General features: G+C 32.8%; 1 protein-coding gene across 1 annotated transcript in view; it reads right to left on the bottom strand.

The window, feature by feature from the left end:
• LOC138330217 (polycystin-1-like protein 2) overlaps positions 1-15,342 on the bottom strand; it is a 48,074-nt gene that overhangs the window by 27,323 nt on the left and 5,409 nt on the right. Inside the window, exons 2-3 of the mRNA XM_069277673.1 lie at positions 7,174-8,162; positions 6,365-6,418 (exon numbers count right to left, since the gene is read on the bottom strand). Coding sequence (XP_069133774.1) covers positions 6,365-6,418; positions 7,174-7,213 — 94 coding nt within the window. The 5' untranslated portion in view covers positions 7,214-8,162. The remainder of the gene's footprint in view (positions 1-6,364; positions 6,419-7,173; positions 8,163-15,342) is intronic.

Below are 15,342 nucleotides of genomic sequence, written 5' to 3'. Positions count from 1 at the left end.
TTGAGTTATATCTCCATAACATAAAAAATCTATTCAAATTAATCCTTATAATTCAATTTACTAAAGATAATCTCTTCGATATTCAAAATTCATTTTGGGACTCGTTTGTATATGAAATCATTACGTCGTCATCTCAGCCAATCAGAAGCAACGTAATAAACGGCGACGCCATTTTTTCCTTTATGGGCTGATAAAGTATTTTTTAAGCCAATGAAAATGCTCATAACAAGCAAAATTGAATTATTAGATAATAAAACAGTGGTTTAAGTATTGTTTGGAGCTTAGGCAAAAATTCTAATAAGAAAATTCAAAAATATATAGCCGTTTATTTACGGGGTAAGAAAATTAGCGATTTTATGGAGAGAAAAAAAGACGGAGAAAATAATCAAATGTTAACGGTTTAAAATTTACACGATCTGGCTATTAGGGTATATATGAGTGAACAAACCCATCAATGATACTCTAAGAGCTTGTCAAACAAAACAGCAACATCACCGGATATGTGAACCATTGTGCAAACATCAATTAATTATCATTTTAAACGAATGTATAAAGGACGGCTGGCTCACTACTAAACATTACAAACAGTACGAGACAACGCATTCTTATATTAAGCAATAAAAGCTAAATAGGTTCTAAAAGTCTATGATAAAAATGCACATATGATGATAAACGTTTATAGTAAGTTTTTCATTCAGTTTTTATCAACATTTCCGTGATGCATCGTTTGATGTGTTTAAAAACAATACCTGACATCAGACTGTATACAACGGTTTATACAAATATTTACCTTGATTTCATTCAGTAATGACAACGATTATATTGGGTTCTTACAGAAACAGGACATGGTACTAAAAGTGCGATAAGTTCATAGTGGAAGTTTACATATGATATAACAGACACTCACAATAACAAACCCCCGCTCCCTTCTCATCGACTTAGTCTACGGATGTATCGGAATCCATAGAACACAGTTCCGTGTGAAAAATTATACAAATACAAATGATTTACAGAACAGAACACATCCGTCTGAGAGATTATACAAATACCTAACTAGCTTGTGTGAAGTAATCTACAGAACACATATCCGTTTGAGAGATTATACAAGCACCAAATAGTCCGAAGGCCCGATAGTCCGAAGTCCCTTTAGTCCGAAGGCCTGTTAGTCCGAAGGTCCAATAGTCCTAAGGCCCAATAGTCCGAAGGCCCGACAGTCCGAAAATCAGTAAATATTGCAAGTTATACCGTTTATAATATTTATGTTTCTTTCATAGTTTGGTATGTTTTCGATGAGTTTTGATGAATTCATTTTTGGCACTGCTTTAAGTAATTGATCAGCCATTTTATAATAGCATTGCATGATCAAACTTACACCAAATATTTTAAAAATCATAAAAAGAAAAAAAAAATGTCCCACATTGTATAAGATATCTCATAAGCATACATTCTATGAATTATCTTACAAAATATACAAGCTTCAACATGTGCAAATGTAGACCTTACGTACACTGTGTGTTGTATTAGGATGAACATTGCTCCATGACTAGATGATGCTGATAAATCATCAAATCTTACAGAAAAATGACCTTTATACATATAACTGTAAACGTCGCCCTATTTATTTATTATGGAACCAATCAGAGGTTCTCAATTTCTTTATTAGATATGTTGTTTCTTTGGTAAATGACAAAAGAGTTATCTGGTGTATATGCAGGAAGAACGGTGGCTACAGGATGTCACCCTGAAAAACTCAACGTTTGGGCAATGCAGTAAGAGAAGGTGTATTGACTCAATGTGTTAGATATGCTCTGATTTTGCTCTTTTCCCATTGGTTAATACATGGTCCGTGTGGTTCGATATACTGTGACATCATTACTGAATCTGAAAATTTAGGGCCAAACTTAAAGGGACAGTCCAGTGTGTTACATAACCACAGAGCAAAATATGACATAAATGTATTGTTCCACATTCTTTATCAATATAAGAAATATCTAGAAATGTTGACAAATTTTACGATGTTGTTAAGTATTTTGTTTGATACAGTTGAAATTCAAAATGGTTGATCGATACGATTGAGTAGGTACAACATGTACGCTGTGCTCATACCCGAGTCAAAGTCACGCACGTTAAACAATTGCAATACATAACCACTGAGGAGTTGATGAAACTATTTTAGACAAGAACATACATCTAATAAGGTAAACACACTAATGTAAGAGTGATTCGAGTAGTTCAAAACAAACATTTCTTTACTACACTGGCAAGGACCAGGGTTCGGCATACAAGACATCCGACCACTATGTGTAATGGCGGACGGTAAGCGAGTTTGAACATTTCACATACATTTCACTACAGTGGGCTTTTCAGGCATATTACAGTGAAACTAATTGATCTAATTTCTGTCAGAACTGGTTTAATTGTTTCCGAAATATGTGATTCCGAAATAAATTTAAATGTACTCGTAGACTGAATTGTCCCTTTATAAGTAAAATGTAAACAGCAATAATTATGGTAAAAGTAGGCAATTGCATTCTTCATAAAGACAATGTTCTCGTGGATAAATAAATTTTCAATTCAAACATAGTTAAAACATATGAAAAATGGAAAAAATGACGTCTTATAACTTATTTATGATTTGTTTTGCTTTTGGGGCGTGCGCAATCAGTACTATATTCCATATAAAGCATAGTGTCATGATTTTTTCGGACGCAATTAATTAACTGTAATATTTTGATCTTGAAGTTAATTTGAAAGTTCAAACTTTTTAATGGTGGTAATGATGTAACTTATGTTACCGAATATACACACTCATTCGTCTAATCCTATTTTTGAAAGAGAAAAATACCATTTGTCAGTTGTGAAGTATTTTGATTTAAATTTTGTGTGAATTAGATAATGAAGCCAGTAGTTTGATAGATAACGAGGAGTTAAACGGGAAGCAAAAAGACGGATAAATGTTTATATGATTAAAATCTGGACGTTAATTAGATAGCATTTCCGCCAAAATAACCGACAAAGCATAAATACACCATCAAGGAAATTCGTGGAATTATATCCCCTACTTTAGTTAGTCAAAGGGTCATAACTCAGCCAAATAGGGTCCAATCAAAGTCCCGATCGAACTTGGCTAAGGCCCTGAGACATTTAACCATGTAACTAACTTTCGAGAAAGCCCGGTAATTTTTGCGAGAGGTATTAAACGAAAACAGCCGAAAATGCCGTTTTTTGTTAATCAATGAGCCATAACTCCACCACGCCCGATGAAGTCATTTAAGGATGCTTTTATCTAAAATGATAGAGAATTTCCTTAAACTGAACTGGTTCCGAGTTCCGTTTTATCTAAAAAGAAATAGGAGTTATTTTAAAACGTATTTTAACTGACTCTATCATAAATTATCCATGACAAAACACAACCGACAACATTTGTCATATGTTCAAATCACATAAACTGATTTTTTATTAAATTGGGTTTTAAAAAACAAAATCCTTAAACGGAGCAAGAACTGGTTCCGAGTTCCGTTTAACTTAAACGGAACAAGGAACCAACTTCAGCCTGCCATCCATTTTTTACCATTGATGGACCGTTAAGTGACCAAGGACACTCACCGAAAACTACTGGTGGGGCACCAGTATAACATACTTTGATTATAGAACGGCGACTTCCTTACCTTAAAACCATTTATATTTGTTAAGTTCATAGCTGTTATCTAGGCCATAGTTTTAATCTTTGTACATTATGGTCAATCCTTTGTGTAACTATGACGATATATACAGGTATATTATGTAGGTTGGTGATACAAAATAAAAAACAAACCCTATCAATATATCTTGTTAAAATATAAAATACAAAATGGGGAGAAACATAAATAAATAAATAAATAAACAAAAATACAATAGAGAAACCGTTCAATAAAATAAACAGTTCAATAAATGTAATATTTAAGCATTGATGTCACTTTTTTAAACAACATTTCTTTCATACCCGATGAAGTTAAAAAATAGTTACACCAATGCTTATAATCAATTTTTCAGACTACTTGATAATATACGTTTCAACGTATGATTTAATTGATTTCCCAAAGGATGATTTTATTTTCTAAATCAGTACGCAACGTCGACGTCTCTATTATAACTATTTCAGAATTATTTCAAAAATTATACGAAACCTATCAAAAATACATAATAAAAGCATCGGTACCACTTCAACATATTATATGGAATTGATACAAACGAAGCTAGTTTGATGAGGTAAATTTACTGAACAACAGAGTTTTCATTTCGACAAATGTTATCGACACGCCGATATAGTCAATATATATAGAGTTATTATAGAAGTCAAATGCAGAAACTGATGGAATAATACATGTACAGTCAGGGGACATAAGTATTCGTGACTGTTGTTTTTCCCTATATATTCTATGTATTTTTAGCTTTTTTCTTTGAATTTTGCTGATCTCATCTATAGATGGAATTTAACCAAATTTGATATACTTTATGAAAAATTGTCCACATCTTCAGCTTATAACATTTGCATAAGTATCCTTTACCCTTTTTTGAGAAAACGACGTTTTATTAGAAAGCAATTTTTTTTCGTTGCTATTTTGAAAAAAACAAAGATGGAAATGACGTCATAAAAAATAAGCAATGCACTGAAATAATGATATTTTGAAAATAAAGTATCGGCAATTTTTTAAAATATAATGAGCTGAAAGTGCAGACAATTCTCTATAAGTATGCCAAATTTGGTGAAAATCAATCAATAAATGAGATCAGGAAAATCAAAGAAAAAAAATGAAAATACATAAAATATATAACGAAAAAACAATAGTAACGAATACTTCGACTGTCAAACGACTGCAGCTTAATGACATAAATTCTATAGTTTTACAGACAAAGAAGATACAATATTCTTTGTTTATTCGTCAACTCTGATGCATGTACCATCATGGTTTAAATTTCATCATTAACTATAACAATTGGATTTTATTTGATGAATCAATTCTGCCACGTGCATCTTTTAATGATTTATGTGACAGCGATACGAGATTCATCCGTCCATGATAATCGATCTTTGGTGTAATTTACTGTAAAAGTAACATTATTGGCGGAGTTGATAGTTTCCCCTAAATGTAAACGTTCTGTTTAATCTAATTTAAGCACAAAAGATGATCAACAGATTAGAACAATGATGAATATGCGCAATTATCAACATGGCTATGCTGTATTTTTTTTACCTACAAGTATTCAAAATGAAATAATATGATGTAATGCCAACATCATATGCGGGAGTAAATCTATTATATTTAAATGGCTACCCACGCAATAAAGCCTCGTGACGTCACTGTGTTAACAAAATTACGATTTTCTCAGTACTATTTTTACATATTTTTTTCTCAGAAACTAGATTGAACGAAAAGAAAATATCTTGCAATTTCATGTATGGATAATTGACTTGAAGTCGCGGTTTGTTTCGAATTGATTTTACAATGGCGGAAATGCATAGTAGTGAAATTGCAATAAAACGTCGAGGTATGAGAGAGAAATACTCTTTTATATGTGGATTTAAACATATCCACATATGAAAGAGTCTTATAGTCTGACTTGGCATTGATCCACATTACCCACAATTCCATTTAACGTGACAATCATAAATATGAGCAATCATTGACCAGTTAGCACGGTCAACAGGGAAATAGCTACGTAAATAATTAATACCTAAGAGATGGCACAAATTACCAATTAATTTCTTGCTGTAAACAAATCAAGGTACAAACATTTCCGGTTTCTCCGCTCCGATGAATGACAGAAATTTATGATGACAAAGCTTAAACATCTACTATGTTTTAGAAACAAACGATCGTGTCTGATCGTATTGGTATATAAGCATTGTTTGTTTGTTTGTTTGTTTTATTTACGCCCCACTAACAGCCAGGGTCATATACGGACGGTCTCCAATGTAAGCAGTGCGCAGTGTGTATGAATTGCGTCAAATAAAATGAGATTAATTAAATGAAACAAAAATTGAGAGTTTATGTGTACCTCTAACATCAGGCCCCGATATCTTGAAATTTGACTAAAGTCGAGATTTTGCATATATATATTGTATAATTTACGTAAGGAAAACGTTTTTGATTTTTATTTTAGTCTGCACTTCTATATTGATGGTCTAAGATATAGTTATATATTACTGAATCAAACAAATACTAAATGTACCCTTGTCTAAATCAAAGAAAACTCCTTCACCCCTAATTACACATTTGGACTCTTCTGAATAAAACGCTGGAACAGTTCATTATGAAATTTCAGGGGTGGATCAGTTAACAATGAAGATAAGCTTCGTATTAATGGTAAGCTAATAACTTACCTGTAATGTTTGATTGGACTACTATCACTCCCGACACACACGATAACCACGTCACTAGAATGATAAAAAAGGCGAATATTAATAGACAGTTTTGCAGTTTAAAAGTTAAGGTTTATAACATATTCGGTTTACGGGTTAAGACGACATCATTTGCACTTTCGGTTTCGTGGGACACTGACGTTGTCACGAATAGTCAAGGCTTGGACAAGTTTTATATATCATTTTTAATTTGTATAAATTAGTCCATAATTTTTATTTTGAAGAGAATCTATTCTTACTTGTACGTTATCTACTATTTATTTTTGTTGTTAAAACCATATTAACAATTTGGTTATTCAGTAAAAGTTTGAATTGAATGAAATTTTCCAGAAAGAATATTATTACCACCAAAGTAAGATAAACATAAATCTAAAACAAAGAAATTTTTTTGAAAATCAAAAAAAATGAAATCAAAAAGATGGACTGACGCAACATTTATTTCGTATCTTTCCTTCACGTTTCATTCAAAATGGACATCAAATTTAAGTTAGTGACAAAAATACGATGCCCGAGTATAGTCTATTCATTTCATTTCCACAAACAATTTTGTGAGATAAAAAAAAACCAACTCATTGATATGGAACTTTCTACACAATATTTAAAGAGAAATTGAGACAATGCAACAGTTGCTTTATCATATAAATCACATTCGTCTTACCATATTTTGTTTTGTCTAGAACAAAAATATAAAATATTTTCACGACAGGAAATGCAATAATAGCTTAGAAAGTTGTTATTGAATAAGAGAATAAAGAACAATCAATACTTACTCAGTAAGGCGATGGCAACATAGGCCCTATATGAAGCCATTTTATAGAGCAATCAAGGATAAAAACACTTCTCTATTAAAGTAAAGAGAAATCATAAACTAAAACCAAGGAACTATGGTGTCATATCGTCCCTTGGAGCCACACTCTATCCATTTAAGTACACAGGCACTAATGGTGTATTATCCCAAACTGTCAATTTCCTATCACGTTTAACTGTTTAAATTGTGTCCTTATATCCGTTAAAGCTTCACTTCAGATTATGTCAAAACTTTCACCAATTATTATACCAAACGTCAATTCAAAAATGATATTTCCTAAAGTTATAAATTCAACAATCCGGTAGGTCCTAAAATAGAATCAAAACAAAGCAGAATTGAACATGTCAGAGTTAATCGAATGCAATGTATAGTTGGCGCCGTCTCCGACCAAATATACTTGAATTGTAAGTTATTTTTTTCTTGTATCTCAATTATGTCCATTTATTAGCAAATATGTTCCTAATTACTGCCGTAGCTAGCAAGGTCACAACAGCTACTGCAGCAAGCAGATACTTTCACCGCTGGTTATGTTCAATGTAGTGTTTTAGTTACATGTCATCTCATCAGAACCAATTTCAAAGAGTAGATCGATGTGTCCATTTCACAAAAGGTTTAACTATGTAAAGAATTTCACGCCATTCCTGCTCACTCTTATCTTTGTGATGCTCCTCACGGCTCATTAAACAGATGCACAGATAAACGCTCATTCAATCGTTGTCCCGGAAAGGAAATTAAGTTCATTGAATTTTACAATGATGATATAATATCCCATGATAATTTTCTATTAGATGTCGAATGTAAAATGTAGGCTCCAATCACTTGAAAATATATATCAGCTGCCACCTAATTGTTGATTGTCGCCTCACTATAGTGAGCATGGGTTGATCGCAGCCGACTGTACGAAGTCAGCTCTCCAGCTATCCATTCATACGATGTCACCGAGTCGCATATCTGGAAATCAAAAATGAAATATACAACTAGCCTATCGATATCAATAGAACATGATCGAATGAAACAGAAAACCTCGTACTGTATGTATGCGTGTTCAAAGGTAAATAATTGACAATGTATCTGTAACATATATCACATTAACATTGTTCAACAAGCATTGGAATTCACATCAATTCACATCAACTGACAGACATCGTCGATGCTTACGACTTTGCGATCAATTTCACGGATAATAAAAACTAAAGCCTAATATATTACTATACAGGTAACTAACAATAAGACACAATGTCACGGATAATAAGAAGTTAATTCCTGATACATATTATCATACCATTAAATCCTAGCAAGACAATAAATAGGTGTTAAGAATTAAGATTTTTATTGATACACTCGGATACATCAAAATGTGGTACAATGTAATGTTACTTTTAAAGTCATACCCTAATGTGTTTTTTATATTTTAAAGAAATGCAATAAGCAATAATTAATCAACAATCACACAATTAAACTTATAAATAAACTTTGTAAGCTGAATATATTTCGGATAAATTTGAATACATTTTATATGTTATGGTGATATAGCATAAAAATAAGAGTGTGCTTTTAATAAACCACAGATTTCTGTGATGTAGCCACATAAACTAAAGAGTTATTCGAGTTTACCCGAATAATGCTATTTTAACAGAAGAAATTCCATATTTCTGATTTGAATCTTTTGTCTATATACCCACTACGTTGTCTCAGCCAGTATTACGGCGATATCAAGGCTGTCTTTTTGGAGCATCAATGATTAATAGAAGTGATTTAATTAAATAACACGATTTTTGGCAAATAATATGTTAATGAAAGCAAGACTGAATTATGTAAATATGGCAATGCATTCTCTCCAAGGGTGCATTGCGGTCCCCACATTTAACGAAATAATTATGAAGTATTTTGCGGATACCCTAGATTTTAATTGGAAGTAATCAGTCACGATTTGCATAAGACGTTCGTCGTTTCAAAAAATAATTACTATGTCATCATGTATAAAGGGGGTGCAGTGTATTATTAAGATCAATTCTCTGTAAACAAATATGGCCAAAATTGTCAAAATATCCACATTTTCATAATTTATGCATATTTTGTATTGTTACCATGGCGACTTCATCTCCAACATCAGAAAACAATCTTTATTGTTGAATCAGGGATATACGAAATATTTAAAATACAGCAAATTAATCACTAAATAACAGTTTTGAAAATTTGATGGATTTGGGGGCAAAAAGGCCCAAAAACCTTCATAATACTTTGAACACTATTTTTTTCTATATTCACGACCTGCGGTACCAATTTATCTGATTTTGCTTAACATTTTTGAACTCTTTGATTCTGCTTTTCTCCTACCATTTACTGATTTGTCTGCAGTTTTAGCCTTGGAAGATTTCTCTGCCACACGCTAGGGTATGACAGATTACGCGCACACACTAACCTTTTGAAACTATTACGTGACGTCATGTGGTGTGACCGTGGCACGACGTCATCAATGTTAACGTGTAGACGACGTAACCATGTTCATGTCGCGGTGAAAATGCTCCTTTTGGAATTCTTTTGCTTACTTTTCTCTTGACTATTTGAGGAAAAGAATTATTCCCTACCTATGAGTGTGTGACAACAAAATCACAACCTTCGGGGGAATTCCTGAATGTCCACCCTTGGCAAGCCTCGGTTTAGACGTCCATGAATTACCCCCTCGGGTTTAATTTCGTTGTCATACCCTCTAGGTAGAGTTATCCTGCGGTTGCAAGGGAAAAGATAGCTCTGTCTTTCCAGGGTAGAGAAAAGAAAGCTCAAAACCGGTAGAAAATGGCGTGACGTCATCATTAGGCCTATATGCGGCGACTATTGTCGGCGACGTCATTGATACATACGCATTGCGACGTTCTTATGATGGCGGCTCTTTGGAAAAGTTTATATATAACTGCATTTTCATAATATTTCGCTAAGGTATGGAAGAAAAAAAATCAAATATGTATCTGTCACTTGGACATGAATATCTCGACTCTAGGCAAGCCTCTGGTTGACCAGCCAAAATCTTTCACTCGGGTTGAGATATCCCTGTCCACCGGATAGGCCCATGTAAGATTATATTATTTTTTACTACTATATTTAAATCGATAAATTATAGTAAATTGAAGACGAAAATTAACAATTCCTTACTGCATTACCTAAATTATTGAGGTTCTTATATACGTTATCTTCAGGAAACAAGGACTAAAACAATAGATAAGCTTTATCGTTTTTGTTTTACTTGAAGATAAAAGCCCATACATTATTTGAAAAAAACCTGAAATGCGTTGTGATCTTTAAAGATTAATGTGCAAAGCGTGAACGTATGATATTGAGGCCGTTGTTACGGTGTTTGATTATGAAACAGCAATTTTTATTCTGAATAATATATAACAGTAGAGAGAGGGTTTCATATAAGTTGAAGACTTTATCTCAATCCTATGGTATATAAAATATAAACAACAAAATGTTTAAATAAATGTAACTTTGAAGTGTTTCAGAGGTTACAGAGAAAACTAGGTCTGATTAAAAAACAACATATTATTATATGACTATGTATTTTGCTCGCGCCTGATGATACTATATCATATCTATGTTAATCCCTATCTATGCATTGTGACGTCATCCCAGATTGATATAAGATTTCAAAATATCGAGGTCGTACCCAGATATAGAAATCTTTAATTGTGAAAATACTTTTTGGGATAATATAAGATTACGTCAGGTCGTAGGCAAATATATAGCCGAATGGGACTTTTAATGACGTCGAGATTAGCAATTGTGACGACAGCATTCAGCAAGATGTGACCGATGGCAATAGGTTCACTGCGATCAATGTGGCTATACTGTATCGAAAGCTTTATTTATCTATTTATTCATTTACTCAATATGAAAATATTGTTACTTGCGGTTGTTATAGCAACGAACGAAACTTAACACCTGTGAATTTTGGCACGCGATGGTGCAATTAAACCATTTGCTTTATTTCTATAGAAGAAATAAATCAAAATTTCCTGAATCCCCCGCCCTTTTCCTGCATTTTTTATGTGTATGGATATGAACATTGCAACACATTATTCTAATTTTATTTGTTTACCTGATTCGGAGAGTGGTTAGATTTATGACCTTGACCTTGTAGCCACCCAATGATATGCTTAGTTACTTATTCAAATTTAATGGTCATTGCTCTCATTCAGAGTTCGTAAGTCAGTTATCATTTTATGTATATAGAATATTTTTGAATACATTTATGTGGATAGGAACACTGTAACACTGAAAAAATAACTGTGATTATTCCAGTGACGCTGGATAGTGTTTATATTGTATGACATTGACATTTGATTGTAACCATTTAAAATTTTGTTTAGTTAACTATTCACATTTAACTGCCATTGGTCTATGTTTATTATAGATTAATTTGGAAACGGGTTCCACTGGCGTCAACATACCATTCAGACATAACCTATTACACCACAGCTTATCAACCATGAAACCAAATTAATTACAATACTTTTATCAATAATCAGCGCAAAGATGCGGGAGATAAATTTATAGGACGAAACATTCCGAATTGTTTTCTTCGGGCAATATCCATTGTTTGTTGACGGTTGACATATATCAGGTAATCAAGTTAATGGACCAATTATTCATTGTGATCATTGTGCTGATTCCGATGGCTGACGTTTGATAAAAATATTAACAATCGTATACGTTCTGTGCATGTTTATATAGGGCATAGATAATCTCCTGGATATGTATGGTACTTTTTAACGCCAAACAATCATATAATTATTTGTTAATCTTTTTTGCATTTTTATTCATATAATTGATTTGTAGTACACGAACCAGGATCGTAATTTTATTACATCAAGTGACTGAATCATTGCGTTATGTGTGCATCCATGTTTCTTCGCAAATCGCAAATTAACCATATACCATGCATACGTAGTATGGGGATCCGATTTTCCGAAATTCACTATTATAAAGTAGGCTTTGAATCCTTTATAAACTATTTGCTGATTCTATGCTCTGCTCAATGGTTTTACTATTGTTAATATTGATTTTTCAGTTTGGCTGAAAAATCGAATAATGTGAGTGTCTTTAAATAGTTTTATATGGGTAAATCATTTTGAACTCATATTTACACACACCACTGAACGTCTAGTGATAACATTCCTAGTAAAACAATACCCTTCTTTCAGTTGAGGGGTGTCGATTTGTTTCCTATGGTGCCCTGTACTTGTTTCCGCGTTTTTTTTTTCTTATAATGTTCCGAGGAGATTTTCAATGGAACTTTACCACCATGATCAACCTGTAGTATAGACACTGTAAACTTGGATATTTTCACGAGTTTTTCATTTCACGATTACCACAAGAAAACATTTCGATGTGTTATAATTTCAGCGATAAATAAACCTGTTTATACAACATATTTCATACAAAAAGGTTACAGTAACTTACAAAGATTTTCAATATGATGCACCATCCAAAATGGCAGCTACGGCCTCAGATTGGTTAGTACTATACCAATATTTTTTTATGTTAATACATGTTTTACATACATTGAGGGTAATTGGCCATTTTTAGGGAATTAAGTCGTAATGTGAGGAGATAGAATGTCGAGGCAACCCTATCTGTTGTCAATGTTTACAAATGCGTGCTTTTTTTGTTTTTCTATCATTATTTTTATTATGTGCTTGATAAAGATGCTCCACCGCCGACAGTGCATAAACGATACTCACCATTTGAACAAGAATTGGTGTTTAATTGTGTGTATAAAAGTGTGATTAACACAAAAAAATATTATTATTATTTTTTTTTTTTTGCTTTTGGTGCATGCGCAATCAGCACTTCATTCAATATAGGATATAGTTCCACGGAATTTTTTCCGGATGCAATTAATTATTTTTAATGTTTTGGTCTTCAAGTTCAATTAAATACTCAAAGAGTTCAAAACTGGTACCAAAGTAAGTAACTTTTGTAACTGAAGAAAAATACTATTTCGTCTGCACCTGTTTTTGATAGAGAAAAAATACCGTTTGTCAGCGGTTCAGCATCTATAAGTAATATTTCTATTATTTTACCAGTTTACGATATTTTGAGAATTGATTTACGTACAATACTTTCCTCTGGAACACAATATGTTCATAAAACTTTAGTAGACTAAAAGAGGACCCTCCAGGTTGCACTTTTACGTACATTTCAAACATATACAAAAAATGCTATGTTCAAATTATATTTCTAAAGATGAATAGCGTGAATCGTGGCCCCACTCTATGTCCAAATGGTCACACTTACAGTACTCGATTATGCATGCATGTACGATATAACTGAAACGTCAAACATATAAATCCAATTATCGATTTTAATTTCAGATCAATTTTCGAAATCGATGAGTTCTTATTGACATAAGGTGATACAAACGTGTCAATCGATGCACCGTGTTAGGTCATCCGGAACAACAGGTCAGAGAGGGAAGAGAGATCATTCTGCACAATAGGTCACACGATAAAGATATTTCAGTATCAGGTTGATGTAAGATGTTTATTTTACAACCATGCAGAGGTGGAGAATATTATTGCGGCAAGCAAAAATCATTAACTTACTTCTTTGTTTCTTTCATTTTGTTCTCATGTAAGATGTGATTGGTATACTGTAAACGTGTTTATGTTAGCACAATATTAGCGCATTATTGATTTAGCATATGTAGTAGTTGCTTTTGCTTTTGTGTAGAAGATAAGTTATTGCAATCATATTTGATAGTCTAGTTCCCGCCTCAGTTACATGTGTACCTCCCTTGAGCACGCTTAACTGAGTGAGCTGAGCGCAGCCTGGCTGAGAGTAGAGAACTAAACGAGGGGAACCAGCTGCAGACTACCCTCTTTTAGTGCACAATGTCTACCACGAAAAGCTCTCAAATAGGAATACCGCTAAAATGTGTACGCTTATGATAATGGTATTTTGTAGGCAATTATGAGACAATGAAATAAGATAAAACATTTGAAATATGTGTTTGGTTTGTTTTGTATCATATGTTTTAGAATCCGAGCATTAGTTTAAATATTATCATTATTTATTGAAAAACAAATATTTCACAATGATACCGACGGTGATAAAAATGTCAGTTTTTTTCCTCAATGTTTCATTATCGCTTTTATTTAATTATTTTGACAAACTGATGTTGAGTATTGCTCAAATGGGGTTTACATAAATCAATACAATGGATACATTTTTTAATATTACAGTTTGGGAACCAAACCTACAAAAACTTTCACACGCAGTTTATTTTTTTGTTTTTTTTTTGTTTTGTTTTTGTTTTTGTCAGAAAGAACAAATTAAACATCATGTGTAATAACCAAAGCAATAACCAAATCAGTATATCATATCTTTTATGACATCACTACAGGATTTGCCGATGTGTATGACACCATACAATGTACAACCTACGCTAAATCATTCGTCTTTTTTTCTTTTCTCCAATAACTTTCATTAATATATATAATTAATAACAGAGAAAACTAATTAATAGTGCAATCTGACATATGCAGGTGATTTTTTTATACCGATTGAAATATTTTTTTCGAAAAAGAAATATTATGTCGAATTCTAAAAGGCCCTAGGTTTGACATTTTGGATTTAAAACGTGCATTGTTTTCTTCGTTGGCTGGGAAACGACATGAAAAATAAAACGTTACTACGTGCGAACGCAATACTTTTGCACGTGAATGCAATAGTAAACCGGACGATTAATAATTGTCAAATACCCAATGATATAATATTGTTGTAAATCCTGCAGTGACAGGACTAAATCGAAGTCAAGATGAGCGATAATGATTTCGAAAACTTTTAGTGAAAAATCAAATAAATGTAGAGCATCGCTAGGTGGGTCCAACTGAGTCATACAAGCCAAAGTTAACCGACATTGTAACGTCGTTGCCGAGAACGTCATGTGACTACCGTAACTACGTAACGTCTGTTCAGAGAACGGGTGATGAACTTTCCGACTTTCGTTCGGCAATAATCGTACCTTCTATGGCGCTCAATTTAAAATGGAGGCATGTTTACATGTATCGGCTTTCAACAACTGCTGTACCACAGTTATTTAGAAACCATTAAAAATATTCTTTGATAT

The sequence above is a fragment of the Argopecten irradians genome, chromosome 8, assembly GCF_041381155.1.
Source record: "Argopecten irradians isolate NY chromosome 8, Ai_NY, whole genome shotgun sequence".
In the NCBI taxonomy this organism is placed as follows: domain Eukaryota; kingdom Metazoa; phylum Mollusca; class Bivalvia; order Pectinida; family Pectinidae; genus Argopecten; species Argopecten irradians.
This window is presented reverse-complemented; position numbering and strand designations above follow the sequence as displayed.